At 53.5% G+C, this 22,286-nt stretch overlaps 15 protein-coding genes across 15 annotated transcripts; 9 read left to right on the top strand and 6 right to left on the bottom strand.

The window, feature by feature from the left end:
- Positions 1–31: 31 nt before the first annotated feature.
- Positions 32–1,003, bottom strand: COQ4 (ubiquinone biosynthesis protein COQ4; the record flags this gene model as incomplete). The annotated part of the gene is made up of 1 exon (NM_211626.1): positions 32–1,003. The coding sequence occupies one exon, from the start codon at positions 1,001–1,003 to the stop codon at positions 32–34; it is 972 nt and encodes a 323-aa protein (NP_986564.1).
- Positions 1,004–1,127: 124 nt separating this feature from the next.
- Positions 1,128–2,147, top strand: RAV2 (Rav2p; the record flags this gene model as incomplete). Its single annotated transcript, NM_211625.1, has 1 exon — positions 1,128–2,147. One exon carries the CDS (start codon positions 1,128–1,130, stop codon positions 2,145–2,147), a length of 1,020 nt encoding a protein of 339 aa, NP_986563.1.
- A 1-nt stretch (position 2,148) lies between these two features.
- On the bottom strand, positions 2,149–2,595 carry SPC19 (Spc19p; the record flags this gene model as incomplete). The annotated part of the gene is made up of 1 exon (NM_211624.1): positions 2,149–2,595. One exon carries the CDS (start codon positions 2,593–2,595, stop codon positions 2,149–2,151), a length of 447 nt encoding a protein of 148 aa, NP_986562.1.
- A 185-nt stretch (positions 2,596–2,780) lies between these two features.
- Positions 2,781–4,193, top strand: AGOS_AGL106C (AGL106Cp; the record flags this gene model as incomplete). The annotated part of the gene is made up of 1 exon (NM_211623.3): positions 2,781–4,193. One exon carries the CDS (start codon positions 2,781–2,783, stop codon positions 4,191–4,193), a length of 1,413 nt encoding a protein of 470 aa, NP_986561.3.
- A 348-nt stretch (positions 4,194–4,541) lies between these two features.
- Positions 4,542–5,570, bottom strand: LIP2 (lipoyl(octanoyl) transferase LIP2; the record flags this gene model as incomplete). The annotated part of the gene is made up of 1 exon (NM_211622.1): positions 4,542–5,570. One exon carries the CDS (start codon positions 5,568–5,570, stop codon positions 4,542–4,544), a length of 1,029 nt encoding a protein of 342 aa, NP_986560.1.
- A 143-nt stretch (positions 5,571–5,713) lies between these two features.
- Positions 5,714–7,078, top strand: RKM2 (protein-lysine N-methyltransferase; the record flags this gene model as incomplete). Its single annotated transcript, NM_211621.2, has 1 exon — positions 5,714–7,078. The coding sequence occupies one exon, from the start codon at positions 5,714–5,716 to the stop codon at positions 7,076–7,078; it is 1,365 nt and encodes a 454-aa protein (NP_986559.1).
- On the bottom strand, positions 7,066–8,241 carry CBS2 (Cbs2p; the record flags this gene model as incomplete). Its single annotated transcript, NM_211620.1, has 1 exon — positions 7,066–8,241. The coding sequence occupies one exon, from the start codon at positions 8,239–8,241 to the stop codon at positions 7,066–7,068; it is 1,176 nt and encodes a 391-aa protein (NP_986558.1).
- A 241-nt stretch (positions 8,242–8,482) lies between these two features.
- Positions 8,483–9,316, top strand: CAB5 (putative dephospho-CoA kinase; the record flags this gene model as incomplete). Its single annotated transcript, NM_211619.1, has 1 exon — positions 8,483–9,316. One exon carries the CDS (start codon positions 8,483–8,485, stop codon positions 9,314–9,316), a length of 834 nt encoding a protein of 277 aa, NP_986557.1.
- A 178-nt stretch (positions 9,317–9,494) lies between these two features.
- REF2 (RNA-processing protein REF2) lies at positions 9,495–10,910 on the bottom strand (the record flags this gene model as incomplete). Its single annotated transcript, NM_211618.1, has 1 exon — positions 9,495–10,910. The coding sequence occupies one exon, from the start codon at positions 10,908–10,910 to the stop codon at positions 9,495–9,497; it is 1,416 nt and encodes a 471-aa protein (NP_986556.1).
- Positions 10,911–11,153: 243 nt separating this feature from the next.
- On the top strand, positions 11,154–13,130 carry MSS116 (ATP-dependent RNA helicase; the record flags this gene model as incomplete). Its single annotated transcript, NM_211617.1, has 1 exon — positions 11,154–13,130. The coding sequence occupies one exon, from the start codon at positions 11,154–11,156 to the stop codon at positions 13,128–13,130; it is 1,977 nt and encodes a 658-aa protein (NP_986555.1).
- A 276-nt stretch (positions 13,131–13,406) lies between these two features.
- Positions 13,407–16,019, top strand: VPS34 (phosphatidylinositol 3-kinase VPS34; the record flags this gene model as incomplete). Its single annotated transcript, NM_211616.1, has 1 exon — positions 13,407–16,019. The coding sequence occupies one exon, from the start codon at positions 13,407–13,409 to the stop codon at positions 16,017–16,019; it is 2,613 nt and encodes an 870-aa protein (NP_986554.1).
- A 259-nt stretch (positions 16,020–16,278) lies between these two features.
- CSC1 (Csc1p) lies at positions 16,279–18,639 on the top strand (the record flags this gene model as incomplete). The annotated part of the gene is made up of 1 exon (NM_211615.1): positions 16,279–18,639. One exon carries the CDS (start codon positions 16,279–16,281, stop codon positions 18,637–18,639), a length of 2,361 nt encoding a protein of 786 aa, NP_986553.1.
- Positions 18,640–18,698: 59 nt separating this feature from the next.
- Positions 18,699–19,598, bottom strand: ARV1 (sterol homeostasis protein ARV1; the record flags this gene model as incomplete). Its single annotated transcript, NM_211614.1, has 1 exon — positions 18,699–19,598. The coding sequence occupies one exon, from the start codon at positions 19,596–19,598 to the stop codon at positions 18,699–18,701; it is 900 nt and encodes a 299-aa protein (NP_986552.1).
- A 148-nt stretch (positions 19,599–19,746) lies between these two features.
- NUP42 (FG-nucleoporin NUP42) lies at positions 19,747–21,315 on the top strand (the record flags this gene model as incomplete). Its single annotated transcript, NM_211613.2, has 1 exon — positions 19,747–21,315. One exon carries the CDS (start codon positions 19,747–19,749, stop codon positions 21,313–21,315), a length of 1,569 nt encoding a protein of 522 aa, NP_986551.2.
- Positions 21,316–21,465: 150 nt separating this feature from the next.
- GPN3 (putative signal sequence-binding GTPase GPN3) lies at positions 21,466–22,281 on the top strand (the record flags this gene model as incomplete). Its single annotated transcript, NM_211612.1, has 1 exon — positions 21,466–22,281. The coding sequence occupies one exon, from the start codon at positions 21,466–21,468 to the stop codon at positions 22,279–22,281; it is 816 nt and encodes a 271-aa protein (NP_986550.1).
- Between the last annotated feature and the right edge of the window lie 5 nt (positions 22,282–22,286).

Below are 22,286 nucleotides of genomic sequence, written 5' to 3'. Positions count from 1 at the left end.
GGAAAGAAGGCGTGCCGTCTGTACCCTGGCATCAATTTTCAAAGGACTCGTACTTCATCTTGAAGCTTCTGCGGCGCTGGAGCTGCTCCTGTCTAATGAGGCGGAGATCTGGCGGCACGCGGATGCCCAGCTCTGCGCGCAGCTGGTCCACATCGTGCTCCAGCAGCTCCTCCCAGTACACGTTGATAAGCGGCTTAGCGCTCAGGCCCGTTTCAATGGCCCAGGGAAGGTAGATGTTGCGCAAGCGCTCGCGTTGCGCCGCCCGCAGGCGCAACGGCGCCAGCAGGGCGCCTAGCGCGGCCATGGGAACGCCGATATTAGCCGCTTCCAGCGCCTTGACAGCAATCTCGCCCTCGATGATGATCGGCAGCCCGGTGATCGCGTGGTAGAAGTCATGGCATTGGCGATAGCGCTTGAAGATGTAGGCGTGCACGGGGTCGTCAATGTAGGTTACCGGCGCGCGCGTGTCCGGCGTCACGCCCTCCTTGCGCAGCCAGCGGTAGAACGTGTGACCCAGCGTGTTCGTGGGCAGCTGCGCGAGCTTGTCCATGTCCAGGTCTGGCTCGCTAATGTTCGGCTGCTCCCTCAGGATGCGCCGCCCGGTAGCGTCCGACAGCATGGTGCGCCGCAGGGACTCCAAGAAGCACGGGATCGCCGCAGCCTCGCCCAGCTGCACGATGTTCATCCCGTTCTCGGGGTGAAAGAACGACCGCAGGCCCGAGATACCGAACAGCAGCGCCTTCTCGTGCCACCACAGCGGCACGTGGCCCTCGTACCGCGGCGCCGACGGCCGCGTGTTCCGCAGGCCCTGCAACCGCGCCTCCAGCTCCTGCAGCTGCTTTGCCTGGTAGTCCTCATTCTTGTTGTGCAGGTCTCCTCTGGCCATGGCATCCGCAAGCCGCGCCTCCCTTCCGATCACAAGCTGCCCCAAGGAAAGCATACCGGCTAGGACAAAAGTCCGCCTGGGCTGAGCAGCTGCTACCGTCGCCTTTCCTCGTAACATTTCCCTGTCTGTGTCTGGCTTAAGGAAAGTGGTACCATCGAAATTTCAGTTGGCGAAGGCCTTTAAGTCAAAATCCATACCCATCAGTTAGAATAGGCCCACAGGGGGACGTCAGGGACTGAAAATGACCACGGAGATCTACGAGGATGATCACTTCGACCCCGGCAAAGAGGCTGGGGGCGCAGGGGACCGAGAGTTACGATGGCTCGTGGAGGAGATAGTGAAGCCGCAACTTCCGAATGTAATCGACAACATCGAGGCATGCCTGGCGCAGCTGGTGAGCGACGAGACCTTCAAGATGCCCATCAGCAACGGCGCGAGCGACGACACACAACCGATGATGCGAGGCACGCTGTCGCGCAAACAGGGCCGCATTGTGGACTTCCAGGCGCTGGTGCGGTTCCCGCAGTTCCACAGGGGCAAGACCGTGATGTACAAGATGAAGGAGCAGGGCGGGGAGTTCCCCCTGCAGCAGATTGAGACGATATGTACGAGCCTATACAAGGTGCTGGACCTGCTGGACGAGCTGCTGTCGCTGGCGGACATGCAGCAGTTTGTGGAGCGGTTCGGAGAGCTCCTGGTACTGCTGACGCGGGCCATCAGCGTACTGGAGAACCCGCCGCACGTGCTGCTGTTCCCGGAGGACAACAACACGGCGGTCAAGACGATGTTCCACGAGAACACGCAGTGCGAGTCGACGCACCACCTGGTGAGCATCGAGCTTGTGCTCTTCAAGAACGAGCTGATGATCGAGTTCCGCAACCTCGTCAAGGTCACGAAGCGCCCATGGTGCCAGGTGGACCCGGCGACCGGCACGTCATTCGTCGACCGGCTGCGCCAGCGGCTGCGCACGCAGCGCCACGTTCCCATCAAAGCTGTCATGGAGGAGGAGGGCGTGCAGATCGAGGAGCCCTCGTTAGTCACCAGCCTCATCTCGCACCTGAATACCAACGGCGAGCGCATCACGCTCGCCGGTGCGCAGGACCTCCTCAACCGCTGCGTCACCTTCGATGGTCGCGTCGTCATGGAGTGCGAGAAGGTCACCGTGCGGACCAGCGACCCGGGACTCATCTGCGTCAGCACCAAGCTCAACGCTCTGGTCTCGCGCCTCAGCACCCACTATACAAACCTCCGCGTCATGTAGCCTAAGTACCCCGCACCTCCGCGATCTCCCGCTCCAGCGCCGCCTTGCGCTGCTTCGCCTCCCGCAACCGCCCCAGCTCCTCCGTCGTCGACGTGCCCATCACCACCGGCCGCCGGCCGCCGCTGCCCGCCAGCCGGTTGTTCAGCCGCAGCTGGTTCAGCTCGTACGTCTGCTGCAGCGTCGCGCGCTCCCGTTCCAGCTTGTTCAGAGACTTCTCCAGCTTGCTGCACAGCTTCTCCACCACCGGCTCCACCTCCTCGATCACGTCCAACCGTGCCCTCTGCAGATCGTACTCAGACACCAGCTCGAACACGCGTTTGGACCGCAGCAGCGTGCTGGTCAGCCTCCTGCTGTGCTCCCCCTGCTCCGCCAGCCGTTCCAACGTCTTCCCAAGCAGCTTCACGCTGCTCTCCAATGCCACACAGCTCTCGTCCAAAGAAATATCCATTATAACAGCTCCACCAGGCAGCGACTAGCTCAATGGCGACTAGCGTTTTGTCCAACAGTGTTTTGCTTAGTTATTAAGTTTTTACCAGAAAATGTGAAACTTAACAACTAACCACCGGCTGAACACGACGTGGGATAGCTCTCACGAAAGGTATAACTCGTTGGAAGGCGCGAAGGACAGCTCAAATGACTAGCGAGGATGCGCAAGCAAGATCTCGATTGACGCGGATGAGGTCGAACTCCAAAAGTAATGGCTCGTCGGCGCCACCATCTCCGCCAGCAGGAGCAACCACAGTAAACGAGACCGCAAACAGCGGTGGGAATAAGGGCGGCGGGCGTGGGGTGCTACCGCCTGTGCGGAATCGTTACACGCACATCATTGTCCTGAAGTCTCTGAATAGCACGTTTGAGACCAAATTCTTGGTGGTGCCCTTCAAACCAGATGGGCTGAAACTCGGGAGGCCGGTGGTGAACAGCAGCGGGAACAACGGGGGAGAGCATGGCGTAAATGCGAAAGATGTGCAGCCGCATGTGCGTCCAGACAACGGTCATTTCGACTCGCGGGTGCTGTCTCGGAACCACGCATCGCTCAGCTGCGACGGCGAGAGCGGGAAGATATACATCCGGGACTTGAAGTCGAGCAACGGGACGTTTATTAACGGGACGCGCATCGGGCAGGCGGATGTCGAGCTCAAGATTGGAGACGTGGTGGACCTGGGGACCGATATCGACGCGAAGTTCGAGCACAGGAAGATCAGTGCGCTGGTCGAGGACATATCAGTGATCCCGCTGATCCACGAGGACCTGGGCACGATCGTGGCGGGCGGCAACGGCAACGGGGTCACGGGCGATGGCATATACAAAACGGCCGGCGCGGGCATAGACGTGTCGCATATGGCGGCCTCGAACGCGCAGCGCGCAGCCTTCGAGGCCGCGATGTTCGGTGACGTGAACAACCTCGACCTTGAGGAAGCAGTGCTCGGCTCGGAAACGGAGATACTGAGCGGGATATTCATCAACAACTCGATTGGCACCTCCCCGAACCTTATAAACGTCATTAAAACGCTGATCACAGAGCTGACTCTGGAACAGACCGAATACCTCAAGCTCAAGTCGATTGAGAACTTCCTGATAAATTTCACGAATAACCAGGAGTACCTCAACAAGCTACGTATAGAACAGAATGACGCCAAGCTGGTTCAACTCCAGTTCAACTTGAAACAAAAGCTAACCGAAAAGCACGAAAAGTTGCTCTGCGAGCGAAACACACAGCTGACTGAATTGCAGAAGGAGCGCGACCAGCTCAAGAAGTCTTTGGATCAGAAGAACCAGGAAGCAAACCACGAGCTAGAGAACTTACGGCGGGAGCTTGATGATGTCAACACACGGCTGGAAGTCGAGAAGTATAAAAACACGCAGTTTTCCAAGAAGTCCGAAAAGGCAGACCCAGTCAAAGAAGCACACGAAAAGCGGGAGCTCCTTGCAGGGTATCTAAGTGGAGTTAATTTTGGGACTAAAAACATGCTTGTGTTTGGCACAGTAAGCATCGGAATCTTTGCTGCAGCAATCAAATACATAACGATGAAGGGTGGGGCGTAATCCCGGAGATGGCCGGATGCCGGAGAATTTGTTGTAATATCATAATCATAATCATCACGAACCTAATCGCCATAATCATAGTCATCATAATTAATTGCACTCCCTCGGGTCACACATACACACTGCCGTCACACCTTCTGTCGAAATCATCAGAGCGTCCACAAAGACAGGCAGCGAAGTCCAAAAGACCAGACCCCGGGAACAATCAGCCTTCCATCAACGATTCTTGTACAGACTTATATAGTACATGCACGATAACGACGCGAATATGTCCCGAATAAATACATATATAGGCGCACACCTACACTGTGCAAGCAGTAACATGTAGCTTATACGTATATGCATGATTCAAATGTCAGAACGGACAATCTCCTCGATTCCCAGCAGCATGCGGAACTGATTCACAAAAGTGGCCGCAATGTCACCCACGCCGCACGTTGCGCTCGGAACCAGCTCGTGTATCGACGTCGCGGAACTTTCCGGGAGACCGCACATCGTGAAGTGATTCAGATACTGTAATGTGGGGTTCACATTTATGCATACACCATGCGAAGTGATGGACCTTCTCACGTTAACACCAAGGCTGGCAATTTTCCGTTTTTCGTCAATCCAAACGCCGTTTTCACTTGTCTGGATGGCCTTTATGCCAAGCTTATCGTTTCTTCTCCTGGTGGCATTCCTGGAGGCCTCGTGCTTGGGGGCACACTGTAGCGTGTTGATTGTGGCCCGTTCAATTGCAGATACGAGACATCTCACTGTAAAACCATGGAATGCCTTGAGATCCAGCACAATGTATGCAACCATCTGCCCCGGCCCATGAAATGTGACTTGTCCCCCCCGTTCGACCTGCACAAACTTCGGACTCGGGTACCCTTCGCTACCAGGCGGCGTAAACGATTCCAGAGCTTGTACTTCGTCTTTAGTAATTGTCTTTTTGATCCGCTTGCCGCCTGTGTATGTGGGCTCAAACTCGAACGTCAGCACCGTCGGCCTCGGCGTCGAGATGCATTTGGCCGGCGCAGGCCAGTCCAGCAGCAAATCTGTGTTCGTCGCAGTCTCCGCCCTTTGTCTCAGTCGCTGCGCAATTTTGGACTGCATTCTCTTCGCCTCGAGCGCATGCATGACATAAAGCTCCTGTATCTGAAGGCCCTCCTTGAAGGTGCAGCGTTTTTTGAAATGAATATGCTCCAGAACTCTCGCCTTCTCCGTGACCGGGTATGTAATGGCTTGTGCGTCCTTTGGTGACGTGCTGGAATATCGCATTCTGCTAAGGTGGCCCAGGATGGGTCTGTGCATTACCATCCTTACCATAACGCCCTGATTGACCTGCAACGGAGTCCAAATGCTCCTTCGTGGTGTCATTGCATAGCGAAGCATGCATGAAGTTCCAGCATGAGAGGTTGGGCCAGTGAAAAATTATCGACAAGTGAATCGTGCCCACAAGCTCATCGCTAATCAAAGGGAAGGAACACGAGCAGCACAGTGCCAAACCGCCACGGATCCCGGCCCAAGCACGCAAAATGACAGATAAGGCGGTTGCGAAGCTTATAGAGTGGCTCAAAACCTCGGAGTTGACATTCATCTCTGACAAGATCGAGATCGTGCAAGACGCAGCTTCAGGACGAGGCGTCAGGCTTAAACAGTGCCATATTAATAGCAATGAGGAGATCATCGGGATCCCAAGCGAATTTCAGCTGAATTTCCACAGTGTGCTCCATCATTTATCGCAGTTCAATCGGAAGCTAGTTGTGCCGGGCGTGACCGTTACCGAGCCTGAAGGCGATGCCGATGCCGAGGACCCAAGGACGCGCGCCTACGGCGTGCTGGACGCCAACACGGTGCTGCAGCTGAGCAGTTTCCAGCTGCTCGCACTGTACATCCTCGCCGAGTGGGTTCTTTTGAAGACATGGGGCTGTGAAACGCAGTCGTTCTGGCAGCCGTTCTTCGAGATATTCCCCACCAGCGCTGATCTGCGCGCTATTCCTGCATACTACAGCCTTCAATTCGCGAGTACCAGCAAGGAGCTGCTGCCGCTGCTCCCCCCTGCCTCTGCGTGTCACTGCAGGCGGATTTGTGAGCTGGTGCAGGGCGACTGGGCTCGCATCCGCGGCATCCTGGAACAGTGGAACATCCTATTCGCCGACAGAGAAACCATTACCCTGGAGCAGCAGTTTGAACATTTCCTGCACATTTACTTTGTCATAAATTCCAGGTGTCTATACACTCCCGTGCCGCTGAAGGACAACCGCGACGACAACTTTACGATGGTTCCGTATGTTGACTTCCTAAACCACATCACTACGGTCTCTGAACATTGTTATCCCAAGGTGGAGAGCGTCAGACGACTTTATGGAGGGGTCGGGCGATTCAGCATTAAATGTGGGCCGCATGCGTACCGCGTGCCGATGGAGGAGGTCTTCCTGAACTATGGCGCACATTCAAACGACTTCCTTCTGAACGAGTACGGCTTTACGGTAGACGAGAATGAATGGGATTATATCGATGTCACCGAAGTTGTAGTGTCGATGATCGAAAAGCCCGAGCACGTTGAGTTTCTCCGCGAGCATGACTACTACGGGGACTACACCATTGCATTTGATTCGGTCAGTTTCCGAGTGCTGGTTGCCCTCGCGCTGGTGGCCACTGATGACTACGAGCGCGTCAATAAATACATGATGGGTTATATTACAGATGACTACTTTGGACCAAGGTATTCCAGCCTGCTGCTGGAAGTCCTGCAGCGCGCCAGGCAGTTCTGCGAGGCCGCGCTGGAATCGGCCAAAAAGATGACGACCGCGGACCGGTATTGCACAGAGAGCGTCATCGCGATATATAAGGGGTATCTCCGCATTCTGCGGCACCATTTAGACTCTCACACAGACTGATGCTCCTTGATGGCGATCGGAGTCGTGGACCGCACGGCATCCAGCTGCTCGAGGTCTATCTGCTGGAAAAGTCTATTCTTCCTGAGTTCGGCCTTCCCCCGCGCGAGCGAGGATATCAGGAAATGCAAAGGCGCATGTAGCTTGTGCTGTCTTGCGAGCGCGGTCAGAAACCCGCAGGTCGTCCGGACAGGGGTGATGTTCAGCTCGTCTATCGATTGCCCCATCCGCGGCCGGCGAGCGCTCTTCGCCTGCACCGCCGTTAGCAGCTGCTTGTATAGAACGTCAACATTTAGCACTGCCTCGTGCCCCTCCACCGTCGGCAAGAAGGGGAACGCGACGCGGATGACGCGAATGCCCTCGGCGAGCAGCGCTCGCAGCACGCGGTCCACCTCCTTGATGCCCAGCAGCTCGCCGTAGCTGCTGCAGCCGTACAGCGCCGCCACCGGCTCGACCGCCGCCGCGATCAGCAGCTGCTCAAGCCGCCCGAGCATGTGCGCCCCGAACGTCACGAACACCGGCTGCACGAGCGCCGCCGGGTCGTCGCAGCAGTCCCCGAGCATCTGCAGCAGCCCCACCGACGCGACCTCCGCCTCCAGCCGCTGCCGCGCCCCCGCGTGCTCGTACTGCTCCAGCTCCCGCGGCACCGCACTCACCGTCAGCCGCACCGGCGGCCTGCCCCGCAGCTCCGCGCCGAACTCGCCCCGCCGCCACACCTCCTGCTGCCCGCCCGTCGCCAGGTACAGCCGCGGTCGCTCCGCCGCCTCCGGCCACACGTGCTTGTACAGGTGGTGCACCAGCCCGAACCGCGGGTTCACCAGCACCACCGCAGACGCCGCTGTCAGGCTCGCCTTGTACTTCTTCAGCCCTACGGAAAACGCCTGCTGGCCCGTCTCCGCCACCACCATGTTCTCGATCCCGATCTTCTCTCCGCTCGACGTCACTGGCGGCATGCACGACGCCATGAACTGCTGCTGCCGCTCCTGATCGCCCTCGTGCACTGCTAGCCGCGACTGGCCCTCCAGAAACCGGCCCATCTTGTTCGCATCCTGCAGCAGCACCACCACATGCGGAACCACCGGCTGCCTGGCTGCTTTCGCTAGCTGAAACGAAAGAAGACGCCCTATAGGCGCGCTGCCTAGCATATACACCCACGGGACACCCATAACAGCCCTTCTAACCCTCAACCGAGTCACTGAGAACTGGCGTAGTGCGCATCATCGACCTCGCGATTTTTCATTCTAGTGAATAATCCTTACACCGCCAACACAAAGGCAGCTTCACCACCATTCTGGCTCAACTAGGAGGCGTGTCGGGCGAACCAGGAACGCGTTACTCGGTAAGCGGGCATCTAGTCAAGTGGGCAGTTGCAGGCGACTTCTTTTTGTGTGTTATTCAGGGTGTAGGATGCTTGTTATAGGGTTGACAGGAGGTATTGCATGCGGCAAGTCGACGGTGTCGCGGAGACTGCACGAGCGATACCGGATCCCGGTGATCGATGCGGATGCGATTGCGCGGGAGATTATGCGGCCGGGGGAGCGGGCGTACCAGCGGGTGGTGGAGCGGTTTGAGCAGCGGGTGCCGCAGCTGGTGCAGGCGAACGGGGAGCTGAACCGCGCGGCGCTGGGGGCGTGGATCTTCCAGCACGCGGAGGAGCGGCAGGCGCTGAACGCGATCACGCACCCGGAGATCCGCAAGCGGATTTTCTTCCGGGTGGTGGATTGCTACATGAGGATGCACCCGATGTGCGTGCTCGACATCCCGCTTTTGTTCGAGACGGGGCTGGACGTGTTCTGCGGGGTGACGGTGAGCGTGGTGTGCGACCAGAAGGTGCAGATCGAGCGGCTGCTGTTGCGGAACGCGGAGCTGACGCGCGAGGAGGCGGAGGCGCGGATCCGCGCGCAGATGTCGATGGAGGAGCGGATCGAGCTTTCAGACTACGTGATCCCGAACAACGACAACTACGAGGTGCTGTTCGAAACGGTGGACCAGGCGGTGACGTACATCAAGCCGTACCTTTTGACGGTGATGCTCCACTACTTTCTGCCGTTTGGCATCGTGTCTGCGCTGGCGGTGGTGTTGTCGAAGTACTACAAGAAAACAGTCGCGGGCACCAGCCGGCGCAAGAGACGGAAGGCGAAGGAGCGCGCTGCGAAGAAGCGCGCTGCCGAGCAGAAGGCCGCGCTCAAGGCGAGCCAGCCGCCGCTGTACAAGCGGCTGCTGAGTAGGAAGGCGGAGTAGACGCCGCCGGCTGCTTCCGCGGCTCGAGTGTAACTATTACTAAAGTACTGTCGAATATCTCCAGTGTTAGATGTCTGTATGTATGCGGGTGTACTGTAATTAAGGGTTGTACTGTTCATTGGGCAGACAGTACACGGAGTGGGGGAATGTGAAATGCAAATGAGACGCCTGGTGCAACCTAAAAATTGTCCTCTGGCCTCACGGGGTACTCGTTTCTGCGGACCTCAGGTACTTTCTTGTACGGAAGGCCGCCTCTATCCTTTTTCAACAACAATGCATTTTTCCCAAAGGCGCGGGCTATGATGGGGCCCTTGCCACCTCTTCGTTTGCCCTTGTGGTTTTTGATCTCTTGTTCATCGTCCTCGTTATCCGCAGGTTCCTTGTGCGGGCCGGCGAGCTCGTCGCTAAACTTGCTGAAGTTTATGCGGAAGGCAAGCGGAACCTTGGTGCTCATTGACACGGGTCCGTTCTTCGACTCGGTGATATCTGAGTCTTCAATAACCCCCATATCAATTATCAGCTTATGTACTTTCTGATTCTTCCAGGCCGCTAGAAGGAACTCCCGTGGTTCTCCTTCTACGTACGGGTTTAGAATCTTCTTCAAACGATCAGGAGATGTCACTACACCGCTTTCCGGTAGGTCATCTCCAAAAACGGTTACGAGCTTCGAGTCGTCCACAAAGCGGATGACCGCGCGCTTCTTGGCCTTGCTCTCATCGCGAAGGATCGATACTGGCAGGTCGACTTTCTGCTTTTTAACGATGGGCTGGGCGGCATCGTCTGGCGAGAGTGACCTTTTCACAGGCTCGCTGACATCCTTCTTGAGGTACTTCGAAAACGAAATCTTCTTCTTCTTGTCCTCTTCTGGTCGCTCGTTCGGTTCCACGCCGGACGAGTTGAGCAGGGACGAAACTGCAGTACTTGCAGTCTTGGTAGTATTGGACGAGTCGCTGCTCGTATCTTGAGAAATAGCATCCGACGACAGCGGCGGCTCCGGCGTGCCCTCACGCTTGTAGTCGTCAGCCAGAAACGGTATCCGGCTTAATATCTCCTCCTGTGTGAAGCCTACGCTCTGCAGTAGGCATTTGTATGTCTGCAGGTAATCCCGCACAGATCCGTCTAGTAAACATAGGTTCGCGATACCTTCGAACAGCTTTCGGTCCTTCGAAAACGGCACCTTGTCCTTGAGGAGCGCGCTAACGTACCGGTTCCTTTCCGACGGCTGCAGGTATGGCAGCTCATCCAGAATGTACTCAAGCGGCTTATCGCCATGGAACTCTTGCTCCTCTTCCACCTTTCTCTTTTTTATCTCGCTCAATTGGTTCATGTAGTCCGCGTACATCTTCTTCAGGCCCTGGAAGAGCTGAACATCGGCTTCCGTCACCCCCTTAGCTCTTTTCTCGACATGCTCGTTGTCTTTACAAAACTGGGTGAAGATAGAATCTAATTGGTCTATGTAATGATCTACTTTATCCATTTGCTGCTGGTCCAACTCCTTGGCTTGCTGAAGCTGCTTAATGTCATCTCTCATGACATTAATCATGGAAGATGGCATAGCATGCGCAATATTTATTTTCTCAGGAACGGAATTCATGGTCCTGAGGCTCTTATAACGGTCCTGTAGCTTGGTTAGTCTTCATCCAATTCGACTGCTTTGTAGTTGACATCAAGTTGATACAAATGCTTCGTGGGTTTCGATGAGCCGAGGAAGTTGGGCCGGGTAACAAGGCACGTGATCAACAGAAGACTTCGCCTCTTGATTATGTAATGTGAAAAATTTTAATAATAACTGGCATCTCATCTCTAACTTGGAGACTAAACACTACGCAGGCCAGCGATGTTCAGAGTTACTGGCATTGCCACGGCGCGCGCAGTTGCGTTGCAGCCTTTCAGAGCGCCTTTGGGCGTCATCCGTCGGTTTGGGATCTCCGCCACGGCTAGTTATGAGTTCCAGCACGGGCACGACATGCAGTCGCGCAACGGCTCGCGGTGGGATTCCCGCCGACAAGGAGATAGACGGAGCTCTCGGTGGGAAGGCCGGGGCAGCGACAGGGAGGATGGTGAGCGTGGGTCCCGCGGCGGCATGTGGCGGAAGCCACAGGGCAGACGCGGCCGTACAGACGGCGCGGCGCGCGAGGGATTCAGCCTCGGCCCCAACACCGAGGTGGTGCGTGTGGCCGACGAAGCTGCGGGGGTCGAAAGCACACCGCGGACCTTGGTGGAGGAGGGCGTGCTCAGCAACGAGCTGTACGAGATGCTGCAGTCACGCGGCTTCGATAAACTAACACCGGTGCAGCAGAAGACGCTGAAGCCGATCCTGCAGACGGAGCACGATGTGGTGGCACGGGCGAAAACTGGAACAGGTAAGACACTTGCGTTTCTGATGCCGCTGTTCCAGCGGCTCTTGGAGGGGCCTCCTTCGGAAAATGTCAAGGCTGTTGTGATTGCACCAACCAGGGACTTGGCCGCGCAGATCTTCAACGAGATCAACGAGATGCGCAACGCCAACAGGAAGCTTCGCCGTTTCAATGCGGTTGTCATGATGGGCGGCTCCTCGCGGACTGAAACTTTCAGATCCCTAGAGCGCAGGAGGCCCAATATCGTGGTTGCCACGCCCGGCCGGTTGATCGACATGCTCGAGGCTTGCGGTCCAAAGTACTTTACCGAGGTTGACTTCAAGGTTCTTGACGAGGCGGACACTCTTCTGGAGATTGGGTTCAAGCAGGCGCTGGAGCAGATCAACGACATATTGAACCAGCTCAACCAGAAGGGCACCACGCACATTCGTACGCTCTTGGTCTCTGCGACACTGGATGACAAAGTGCAGTCGCTCGCGAACAGCATCATGAACCACGCAAAGTGCCTGTTCATCGATACTGTGGATCCTAATGAGCAGGCCACGAACGAGAATATTGCGCAGAAGGTTGTTATCTCGAAGGACTTTGCCGATAACATCACTGCGTCGTTGTACAAGATTCGCGAAGAGGCGTCGGCTAACCCGAAGCTGAAGGCCATTGTATTCATGCCAACGATCGTTGCTGTGGAATACTGGGGGGAACTACTGCAGTCCCAATGCCGCGGTACCCCTGTTCTTCTGTTCCATGGTGGTTTGAGCCAGGGCCGCAGAAACTCTACCATGAAACGGTTCAGAGCGATGGACAGCGGCATCCTGGTCTGTACTGATGTTGCCGCGCGTGGGATGGACGTCTCAGACGTACAGCACGTGTACCAGGTTGGCGTCCCAACCTCTCCAGACAACTACATTCACAGAATTGGTCGGACTGGCCGTGCTGGCAGAAAGGGTAGCTCCACGATCTTCCTCGCCGAACACGAGTTATGCATCCTGGACATCCTAAGAAGAAAGAACAACGTCGTCATCTCCGACCAGGAGACCTTCGACGCGGCTGCGCAGGAACTGTCCGATGTACGCGAGGCCTTTTCGCTGGACCGGGATCGCCTGCACGATTTCCTGTTGAAGAACCTCAGTTTCTATAGAGGCTCACAGGGTGAGTACGACTTCCCGCTTGAGGCGTACATCTCGATCGCGCGCGCATACGGCACCCTGCTGGGTGACAGCAATCAGAGGTTGACGCTTTCTGGAAGGATGCTTACGACATTTGTTCCAAACCACCCTGCAGTCTGCTCCCTGTTCAATATTATCGGTCCTGTCAACAGCAAGTCGTCTTATGGCTTCCGCGACACCAACAAGCGCCATCGCAGGGGTCGGTTAGATGACTCCGGAAGGCTGGAATACAGCAAGAAGCGCCATTCCTATGCGAGAAGCTACTCTCCTTCCATCAGCGATGGTTTTTAAGCAGTAAACCTCCTCTATGGTTTCCATCCCCGGTCACTGCTGCTATACGCAAACCTGAAGTTCTGATATATGTATATATATTATTTCCATGTAAATAGAACCAATGTAGACTATTTTTGAGTATCTTGTAACATAACTTGGCGACCTCTGATGATTGAGCATCATAGTCTTTATATAAATTCCGTACACCGCGCTAGGCTGTAAGCCTAGAACAAAGGGTCGTCAGTAGTTGGAAGTTAGTCCGCTTCGAGACAGAAATCAGTAGCTCATATACGAATGCCAAGCCAGAGCGTTACATTTGTTGTCTCGCAAGAGCTGAACATCCCCTTAAAGATTAAAATTAGCTCTTTACATGGAACGAAGAAGTTGCTGCAGCCGTCACAGCGGTTTACTCATCCAGAGCTGACTCAGAGGACGTCTAATATGCGATTGAACAGCGATATGTTCGTCTCGGTGCAGGTTTTCGATCGCGAGCGGAACCGGGCGCTGACGACCCCTGTGCATACGCAGTATGTGCCATTCAAAACGGGCCGCGTGTGGAACCAGTGGCTAACGTTGCCGATTTACATCAACCAGCTGGATCGGAACAGCACGCTGCAGATCACCATCTGGGAGTATGATGCGGCCAATTGCATTGAATTTGCGACGTTGAAGACACCCGTGTTTTCGGACGCAGACTGCACGCTTAAGCGAGGCCGAGAGGCGCTGCACTTCGAGTATGGGGCGCCCGAGTCTTCCAGGGTAGAAGGCGATGCGATACAAGGGCTACTGAACAAGTACGACCAGGGGGGGATCAAAGCTATCGACTGGCTTGACTCGCTGACGTTCAAGAAGCTGGAGAGTATGCAACGGGAGGCGGATCTTCCGAAGGGCACGTTCAGACTGAACATCGAGTTTCCTCTTTTCGAGCTACCCGTTGTGTATACCGAAGCAACGAATACCAATGTGCAGAAGAACATACCAACACTGAACAACTTTGAGCCACCGAGTGAGACAATCGAGAGCAAGATGGACTCTCAGGCGAAGATATCGGTGGGGTCTCCAAGACAGTCTACTTTGAAATTCTACGACCTGGATCAATATAATGTGGATGTTATAGAAGAGAAATTCCGCAGGCTGGAAAGATCTTCCAAAAGCTCCAATTTGGATCGAGAGCTGAAGCCGGATGCGAAGAAGCGTGATATTTTGAACCACATCATTGCTTATCCGCCATGCACGAGCTTGACGCCCCACGAAAAAGGACTTGTATGGAAATACCGCTATTACCTTGTCAATAATAAAAAGGCATTGACGAAGCTTCTACAAAGCACCAACCTAGCCGAAGAAAATGAGCGGAAAGAGGTATTGGACTTGATGGACTTGTGGGCAGAAATTGATATTGATGATGCGATTGAACTTCTGGGCCCTGTATACAAGAACTTATCGGTTAGGTCTTATGCTGTGAATCGTTTAAAGAAAGCCTCCGACACGGAGCTGGAGTTGTACCTGCTACAACTAGTGCAGGCCGTTTGTTTCGAGAGCTCATCGACTTGGTCCGATAAATCCAATAGCGCATTCACGATAGTGCATATGGACCAAAGTAAGAACGGGAACTGCACCCCGAAGTCGTTGACTCCTCATATGACAGCATCTTTAGACAGTTTGGACAGGTCAGATGTCGAATCAAACGGCGCGGAAAGCTCTATAGTGATTTCCCCTCTGGCAGAATTCTTAATTCGGCGCGTCGTGAACAATACCAGGCTAAGCAATTACTTCTATTGGTTTTTAAAGTCCGAATCCAAAGGGACGCAGTACCTGGTGCACATACTCGATAGCTTCTTGGTCCGGCTCTCGCAAGAAAGTCGTGGACAAATTGAGGATCAGGTACAACTTGTCAATCTGCTAAAGGAATGCTGTTGTGAAGTCAAGCAATTGAAGGACACTACTCCCAAAAAACATGAGCTACTACACTATTTGATGTTGTCTAAAGTCAGACCCTTTTTACGTGCAACTAATGTAGCTTTACCGCTGGACCCCGAGGTAGTTGCTGTTGATGTGGTGCCCGAGGACTGCAAGGTTTTTAAAAGCTCTCTGTCGCCACTAAAGATAACCTTTAAGACCAAAGATGCTCGAAAATATTCTCTGATGTTTAAAGTTGGCGATGACCTGCGTCAAGACCAGTTTGTTGTCCAGATCATCACTCTGATGAATGCTCTACTCAAGAATGAAAATGTTGACCTCAAGCTTACTCCTTACAGGATCCTAGCCACGGGACACAACGAGGGCGCCATTGAGTTCATTCCAAATGACACAATGGCAAACATTCTCAGCAAACACCATGGTATTTTACCCTTCCTCAAGAGTAACTTTCCGGATCGCGGCGAGCCTCTAGGCGTCCAGGATTGGGTGATGGACAATTTCGTCAAGTCCTGCGCCGGCTACTGCGTCATCACATACATTTTAGGTGTCGGAGATAGGCATCTCGACAACCTCCTGATCGCCCCGGATGGCCGGTTCTTCCACGCCGACTTTGGATACATCCTGGGTCGCGATCCAAAACCATTTCCTCCGTTAATGAAACTTCCGCCTCAGATAATAGAGGCCTTTGGGGGCGCCGAGTCCAACAACTACAACAAGTTCAGGAGCTACTGCTTTGTAGCCTACTCTATCCTCCGGAGGAATGCTGGTTTGATACTGAATCTTTTTGAGCTCATGAAGACGTCAGACATTCCTGATATCCAGATGGATCCAGATGGTGCCATTTTGAAGGTCAAGGAGAAATTCTGCCTGAACATGTCAGAGGAACAGGCCACCGTACATTTTCAGAACCTCATCAATGCCAGTGTTAATGCCCTATTGCCTCTAGTCATAGACCATTTGCATAACTTAGCTCAGTACTGGCGCTCGTAAACGCAGCTTTGAACTGTGTTACCCGGATTTAGTGATTACCCTTTTTTAATAAGTATCTCATTGTAATTCTTGCTTGTCATTCATCAAGCACCAGCAATTATATATCTGCAAACGTTGTTGGGCTGTTCTTATAATCTTGGCATAATTTAACTTCTTCGCGCACCCTTGGTTTTGATCACTTCGTGTTTGCAAAGAAACCGTTGACGCTGAAGCGGAAATAGGTATATTGTGGAACCTGACTACGTGAGTCAAACGGAGAATGTGGAATAATCTGGCCGCAGAGGGGCATATGGCAAGCCACACAGGGATATTTGAGCCGATGCGAAATAACACTTCTCCCGACTTCAGGCGCCCGACGACTCGGATTGTGACCACGCAGCTTACGATAGCTCTGTCTCTTGGGCTATTTGCGCTTGTGTCATTTTCTGCCCTCCTTCGAAAATTCCCCAAACTATATGCCAGTCGGAAGTATAAGGTGCAAGGACTCCCGGACTGGGACCAGGGGTCGTTATTCGGCTGGCTACCAGTTCTTTACCGCATCACAGATGAACAGGTTGTCGAGTATGCCGGGTTGGATGCATTTGTACTTTTGGGCTTTTTCAAGATGAGCATAAAGCTTTTGGCGGTATGCTGTTTCATATCCATGACTGTCATCTCTCCTATAAGGTACAAGTTTACTGGCCGCTATGATGACGGGAATGACGACGACGATGACTCGCGTGGCATATACCGGCGGCTCTTTGCAGCTATGACTGCTGTTGAGCCCGAACATGATACAGGTCCAGAGAGGGCGGAAGTCTACTTGTGGATGTACGTTGTATTCACATTCTTTTTCACATTTTTGGCTTTGCGTATGCTTATGATACAAACAGAGCTCGTGGTGAGGACTAGACAGAGATACCTTGGAAGGCAAAATACCGTTACGGACCGCACCATTAGACTTTCAGGAATACCAGTGCAGTTGCGTGATGAGGAAGGGTTAAAAAAGCGAATTGAGGAATTGAACATAGGGAAAGTGTCCTCTGTCACCATATGCCGCGAATGGGGTTCTTTAAATAGACTATTCCACTATAGACAACTTGTGTTGAGGGAGTTGGAACTTAAACTCAGTGATTGCCCGCAGGAACTAAGATACGAAGAGCTGTATTCTCGTGAGGAATTTAGCCTGCGGGGCCGAGTAAGTGGTGCTCCAGCAGAGGACGCCATTGAGCAGAGCCAGTCATCAGAAGATCAAAGCAGAGGGGAAAACGAGCACTTGTACAATGAAATTCAGCTAAAGGGAAGGCCCAAGATGCGTATTGGCTTATTTGGATGGTTTGGAGAAAAAGTGGATGCTATCGATTACTTGAGCCAGAAACTACGGTTTATTGACGAAGAAATCAAACAAGCACGTACAAAACACTACTCTGCTACCCCAACGGCGTTTATCACCATGGATTCGGTCGCGAACGCACAGATGGCTGCACAAGCCGTTTTGGACCCTAGAGTACATTATTTTATTGCTCGACTTGCTCCTGCGCCTTACGATCTCAAATGGGATCACGTGTGTTTGTCAAGGCGGGAGAGACTAATAAAGAGCTACTCTGTGACGTTATTCATTGGAATTTTCAGTATTTTTTGGATTATTCCCGTTTCCTACTTGGCCACACTATTGAATATAAAAACCATCTCCAAATTCTGGTCTAGTTTGGGCAAGTTTTTAGAAGATAACCAGTGGGCTGAAAACATTGTGACTGCGTTGCTCCCAACATATATTTTTACTCTCTTCAATTTCGGAATCCCTTACCTCTATGAACGCCTAACGGAGCACCAAGGGCTTGTCTCTTACAGTGAGGAGGAGCTATCTCTAGTGTCCAAGAATTTTTTCTATATTTTCGTTAATTTATTCTTGGTTTTCACGTTGGCGGGTACTGCTTCCAATTACTGGGCGTATTTGAGTGACACAACGAAGATAGCCTACCAATTAGCAACTTCTGTGAAGGAGTTTTCCCTCTTCTACGTTGATTTAATCATTTTGCAGGGTATCGGCATGTTCCCTTTTAAACTACTTCTGGCTGGGTCGTTGATCGGCTTTCCTTTTGTCAAGATCACCTGCAAGACTCCGAGACAGCGCAGAGAATTGTACAATCCGCCAATTTTCAATTTTGGTCTTCACTTGCCGCAGCCCATCTTAATATTGCTTATCACCATAATCTACAGTGTCATGAGTACCAAGATCTTGGCTTCCGGTTTGGCGTATTTCATTGTGGGGTACTACGTGTACAAATACCAACTCATATATGCCACTGACCACCTTCCCCACTCCACAGGGAAAGTGTGGCCCCTGGTCTACCGGCGAGTCATCATGGGCCTTTTAATATTCCAACTAACAATGGCGGGCACTTTAGCAGGTTTCCAAGGCGGTTGGATCCTGTCTTCCTGCTTGGCCCCTCTACCACTTATAACGATAAGCTTCCTCTGGGACTTTGAAAAGAACTACCTGCCATTGTCGCAGTTCATCGCACTCAGCTCGGTCAGAGAACACGAGCGCGACAGCAACGGTTCATGCGAACTGGCCGAATGCGAGAACTTCGAGTATCCGCATCTTGTGTCACCCTTGCAGGGCCCCATGCTAGACTAAATCTGCGGCCGACGCCGTGTAGTTTAGCGTGCACCATTATATAATACAATTAATCCTCTTTATAGGAAGATGTCTCTCTTCGTCAAGAAGCGAAACTTAAATAACTCATATTCCCCCCATAGGTACCGCTGGGCCTGCAACATGTTTCCCCGCGAGACTATCAGTGCAAGCACAGGCTTCAGAACCACACTGCGCACAATAAAGATCCCTGCAAACAACAAAATGATGTATGAGTACGACTTGCTCGTTACAATCCGCAGCGACTCCACAATGTAGAAGTTGGCAATCCACTTGATGATGCTGGTCGAAACCAAACTGTCGTACGGCCAGATCAGCATCAAGATCGGGAATATCTTGGCCCCGTACGACAGTAGGATGGTGTAGGACACAATGTCCTTCGCATACCGCAGGTCTTGCCCCCACTGCGACCAATTCAACAGGCTTTCGCGAGTCAGTTTGTGCAGTAACGCGAGGTCCCCGATCACGTACACTGCGAAGAACAGGTACTGCAGCAGCGGGTTTTGCAGGCTCAGCACGTCCCCGGTCAGCAGGTGCCACCCGTACTGCGTCGCCGGCTCCCGGTAGTAGTTGTTGTACTTTTTCTCCTCCGTCATCCACATCAGGTACACCTCAAACGTGATCAGTAGCAGCCATATCCGGTTCAACCGATCGTACTTGCGGAACCACAGAAGCCAGTCCTGCACATAGCCCCGGAACCCGCTCTCGCGCGTCCCGTGCTCGGGGTATCGCCGCATATCAACCTCCAGCGAGTTGTAGACTAGGTGGCGGTATGCTCCCGGTTTCAGCAACAGCAGATCGATGAAGAGCAGCACATTGTCGAACTCAACATACCGGTCCACCACCTCACCGCATTGCCAGCAGTCAGTCAGTCGGATGTGGTCGCCAGGATACGCAACATACAATGACTCTACATGGCAACAGCAGTTGATACATATCATTGTCCCAACCTTCCCCCCCTTCCACTATAAGATAGTAACAGGTTGAAGACATATCCAATATTTCACAAAAACTGCCTCAGCAAAACTGATAAACAACTACGTATAGAAAGAGCAGAGATCTACCACAAGGCGCTTAGGAGCGGAGAGCATGTCCAACTACCGTAATAAGCAGCCTTGTAAGTACTTCCAGCAGGGGCGGTGCAATAAGGGCAATGCGTGCAACTTTGCGCATGTACATAGTGGCGGAGCGAGTAGTGGCAGCGGTGGCGGCAAGTCGGAAGCCGAGCGGTACAGCGAGTTCGTGAGCGATGGGGCGCTCGAGCGATGGGGCAACATGGTGAGCTCGGACATGGGGGATGTGGCGCTTTTCCAGACGCGGCCGCTGCTGTCGAGTTACGCACCCACGGACGTGGCGGCGGTGAATCTGATTCAGGGCCGGGACCTATCGGCGGAGGAGAGCCGGTTCCAGTGGTGGGAAGCGATGGCGCAGGGCAAGAAGGCGCAGTATGACGCGGCGATGGCTGCGCGGGCGAAGGACATAGAGAAGTGTGTCGCATACGTCAAGAGCAATGCCAAGAAAGGGGCCCGCTTCCTGCAGCTGGCGACAAAGCGGTTTAGAGAGCAGGGTACGTACCCATCGAAGCCGTTTATTGAGCATGAGCTGGACCTGACAGGCGGTAGCGGCTTCGGGGCTGCTCCGCTCGGCGGCGGCGGCGCTTTCGGACAGGCGGCGTTTGGCTCCACAGGCGGAACTATGGCCGCAAGCGCCTTTGGACAGCCTGCGTTTGGGCCTCCGCCGACAGCTGGTGGAGGTTTGTTTGGGTCTACACCGGCAGCTGGTGGAGGTGCCTTTGGGTCTGCACCGGCAGCTGGTGGGGGTGCGTTTGGGCAGCCAGCGTTTGGGGCCAGCGCGTCTGCTGCAACAGGCGCATTCGGGAGTGGTTCGACTACGACAAGTGCGTTTGGAAGCCCTGCTTTCGGGAGCGGTGCGACACCCACTATTTCCGGTGCATTTGGGAAGCCTGCTTTCGGGACAGCTGGTTCTGGTGCGACTGGGGCATTCGGAAAGCCCTCGTTCGGCACTGGTGCAACCACGTCGCCCTTTGGCACTTTTGGCGCTCAAACTGCGGTAAATGCAGCGCCTGCAACAACCTCGAACGCTTTCGGACAGCCAGCCTTTGGCTCTGCGGGCTTCGGTGCGCAGCCGACGCCTGCGTTCGGGACAGGTGCACTGCCGGCAAAGCCGTTCGGGTTTGGTGCTACCGCTAGCACCAGCACAACGACAGCCGTGCCGTTTGGAGCAAATAGCTCTGGCATGGGAGGCACTACATCGGCATTTGGACAACCCCCTGGTGCGGCGAAGACCGGTTCGACCTTTGGGTCTGCACCGGCTTCTGCTTCGATCGGCTTCGGCGGAAAGGTACCTAGCCAGCAGGCTCTCTCGCCCTTTACACAACAAGCAATTGGAAGCAGCAGTAGCCCTTTTGGGGGCGCTGGCACTACGAATACACCGTTTGGGTCGCCACAGCAACCGTTTGGTTCGGCGAAAACCGTCCAGTCAACTGGTACCACCAGACCTGTGCAAGGCCTGCCCACAGCAGATGATAAAATAACTGAAGACGAGCTGCCGAGGGAGATCCTTGATGCCTTTAAGGCCGAGAGGTTTACCCTTGGACACATACCGGGCGTTGCACCGCCGCTTACCCTCATACATTAGATTTCCCGACCATGTGACTGTAAATAGCATATGACCTAAGGTCTTTTTCAGGTGAAAAACTCATCGCATCACCGTAGTAGTTAAAAAAAGTACTGCAATTATTAATTACACAGGCCTCTGCAGAAGAACACGTTTTGTTGTTAGTCTGATATGTCGCGCGTTGGAGTGCTAGTGCTTGGTCCAGCAGGTGCGGGAAAAAGTACCTTCTGTAATGGTATCATCTCATATATGCAATCAGTGGGTCGGAGAGCCCACATTGTCAACCTGGATCCTGCTGCAGAAGCAAGTGAATATGAGTTCACCGTGGATATTAGAGACTTGATCTCGTTGGACGATGTAATGGAAGAGCTGAGTCTAGGTCCAAACGGCTCGCTGGTATATTGCTTTGAGTACTTGCTGGAGAACCTAGACTGGCTCGATGAGGAGATTGGTGACTACAACGATGAGTATCTGATCTTCGACTGTCCCGGGCAGATCGAACTATACACACACATTCCGGTGTTACCCACCATCGTGCGCCATTTACAGAATCAACTAAATTTCAATTTATGTGCTTCTTATCTATTGGAAGCGCCTTTTGTGATCGACACCTCCAAGTTCTTCAGTGGTGCGCTAAGCGCTATGTCTGCAATGATCCTGCTTGAGCTACCACATATAAATGTGCTCAGTAAGGTAGACTTGATAAAAGACGAATACAGTAAGAAAAGGTTGAAGAGGTTTCTAAACCCCGACCCGATGCTGTTGGTAGACTCAGCAAACGCTGACACCAATTCCAAGTTCCATCAATTAAATAAGGCGATTGCCAACCTCGTCGACGATTTTGGCATGGTTCAGTTTCTTCCTCTTGAGGCGAAGAACCCCGATAGCGTGTCGACCATTTTAAGTTATATTGATGATATAACGCAGTGGGGTGAAGCGCAGGAGCCAAAAGAACCAAACGATGCTCTAGAGATAGAAGACATGTAGGAGCA

Source organism: Eremothecium gossypii, chromosome VII (genome assembly GCF_000091025.4).
Source record: "Eremothecium gossypii ATCC 10895 chromosome VII, complete sequence".
NCBI classification, from domain to species: Eukaryota; Fungi; Ascomycota; class Saccharomycetes; order Saccharomycetales; family Saccharomycetaceae; genus Eremothecium; species Eremothecium gossypii.
Note: the sequence above shows the minus strand (reverse complement) of the source record. Positions and strands in the feature narration are given on the sequence as shown.